General features: G+C 55.7%; 1 protein-coding gene across 1 annotated transcript in view; it reads right to left on the reverse strand.

Annotated features, from left to right (window-relative positions):
- EAH_00048490 (hypothetical protein, conserved) overlaps positions 1 to 572 on the reverse strand; it is a gene marked incomplete at both ends in the record, with an annotated part of 10,787 nt that extends 10,215 nt beyond the window's left edge. The window contains one exon of the mRNA XM_013391404.1: positions 1 to 572. This exon is cut by the window's left edge and continues 288 nt beyond it. Within this exon, the coding sequence (XP_013246858.1) occupies positions 1 to 572 (572 nt within the window).
- Positions 573 to 1,489: the final 917 nt, after the last annotated feature.

The following is a 1,489-nucleotide window of genomic DNA, read 5'->3' on the forward strand; positions in this document are numbered from 1 at the left end:
TGCTGCTGCTGCCACTTGTGCAGCAGCTTGGGTTTTAGCTGCTGCAGCAGCAGTAGCAACTGGCTGTCTGCTACGTCTGTCTTATATAAACTGTCTTCTTCTGAAGTATAATATATACGGTGTGTAGCCCCCTTAGAGAGAGCGTCTTCAATTTCTTCTAGCCATTCCTCGGTGCTGCTGCTGCTGCTGCTGCTGCTGCTGCTGCTGCTGCTGCTGCTGCTGCTGCTGATTTCTTCGTCGTCTTCATCCTCCTCAAATTCGCCCTCTTCATCTTCCTCATACTCCGCAAACTCATCGCTGCTGCTGCTGCTGCTGCTGCTGCTGCTGCTGTCTGGCAGCACGTCTTCTAACTCATCACTAAGAAATATTGATTCTTCATCTGTCTCTAACCCCAGAACTTCCCTTAAACCTTCTGCTGCTGCTGCTGCTGCTCCTTCTGCCGCTGCTGCTGCTGCTTCTGTTGCTGTGGATAGGACCCAAGATACCAGCAGCAACAGCAGCAGCAGCAAGTAGTGCTGCAGCAGCAACAGCCGCTGCAGCGGAAACTTCACACGCGTCCTTACAGAACCCATGTTCGCTATACACACGGAAGCAGCTGCAGCAGCAGCTGCCTCCGTTGCTGTTGCTCCTGTGGCTGTTGCTGCTGCTGCTGCCGTTGATACTCCTGCTGTTGCTGCTGTTATCGTTCCGGTTGATGTTGCGGCTGTTAACCTTCCTGCTGCTGCGGTTATTCGCGGCGCTGCTGGTATTGTTGCTTCTGACGCTCCTACTGTTGGTCGTCGTGCTGCTGCTGCTGCTGCTGCTGCTGTTGCTGCTGCTTCTGTTGCTGCTGCTGCACCTCCTTCCCGCGTAAGAGGTAGCAGCAAATTCATACCTGAACAGCCGTGTCTGCTGTCGCGCACTAGCAGCGGCAACTGCAGCAGCAGAAGCTGCAGCAGCAGCAGCTGCAGCAACTCCAGCAGCAACTGCAGCACATGCAGCAATTGCTGCTGCCAAACCCCCGCAGCAGCGGCTGCTGCAGATCCTTCACTGCCGAAGGATTGGTTGCGCAGCCTCAGCTGAATATGAACGTGCTGCTGCTGCTGCTGCTGCTACTGCTCTGGGGGGCCCTCAAGTCAAATTAAGACAAGCCTGAGGCCTCCGGCGTTGCAGCAGCAGCAGCAGCAGCAGCTGGTGCTGCTGCTGCTGCTGCCGCTCTGCTGAAGCAGTTCTATGCGGCGATACCAGAATACGGCTAGGGCTGCTGCAGTTTCTTTTTGCAGCCGCTGCTGTTACAAGTGCTGCTGCTGCTGCTGCAGCAGCACAGCGGCTGCTGCTGCTGCTGCTACTGCTGCTGCTGCTACTGTTGCTGCTGCTAGTGTTGCTAACAAAATGGTTAGGCCCAGAACACAGAGCAAATGAAAGCGCAACACTGCCAAAAAAATAACGGCGCCGCTCTACGTACGAGCAGCAGCAGCAGCAGCAGCTGCTGCTGCTGCTGCTGCTGCTG

Source organism: Eimeria acervulina, genomic scaffold (assembly GCF_000499425.1).
Source record: "Eimeria acervulina Houghton genomic scaffold, Eah_scaff766, whole genome shotgun sequence".
In the NCBI taxonomy this organism is placed as follows: Eukaryota; Apicomplexa; class Conoidasida; order Eucoccidiorida; family Eimeriidae; genus Eimeria; species Eimeria acervulina.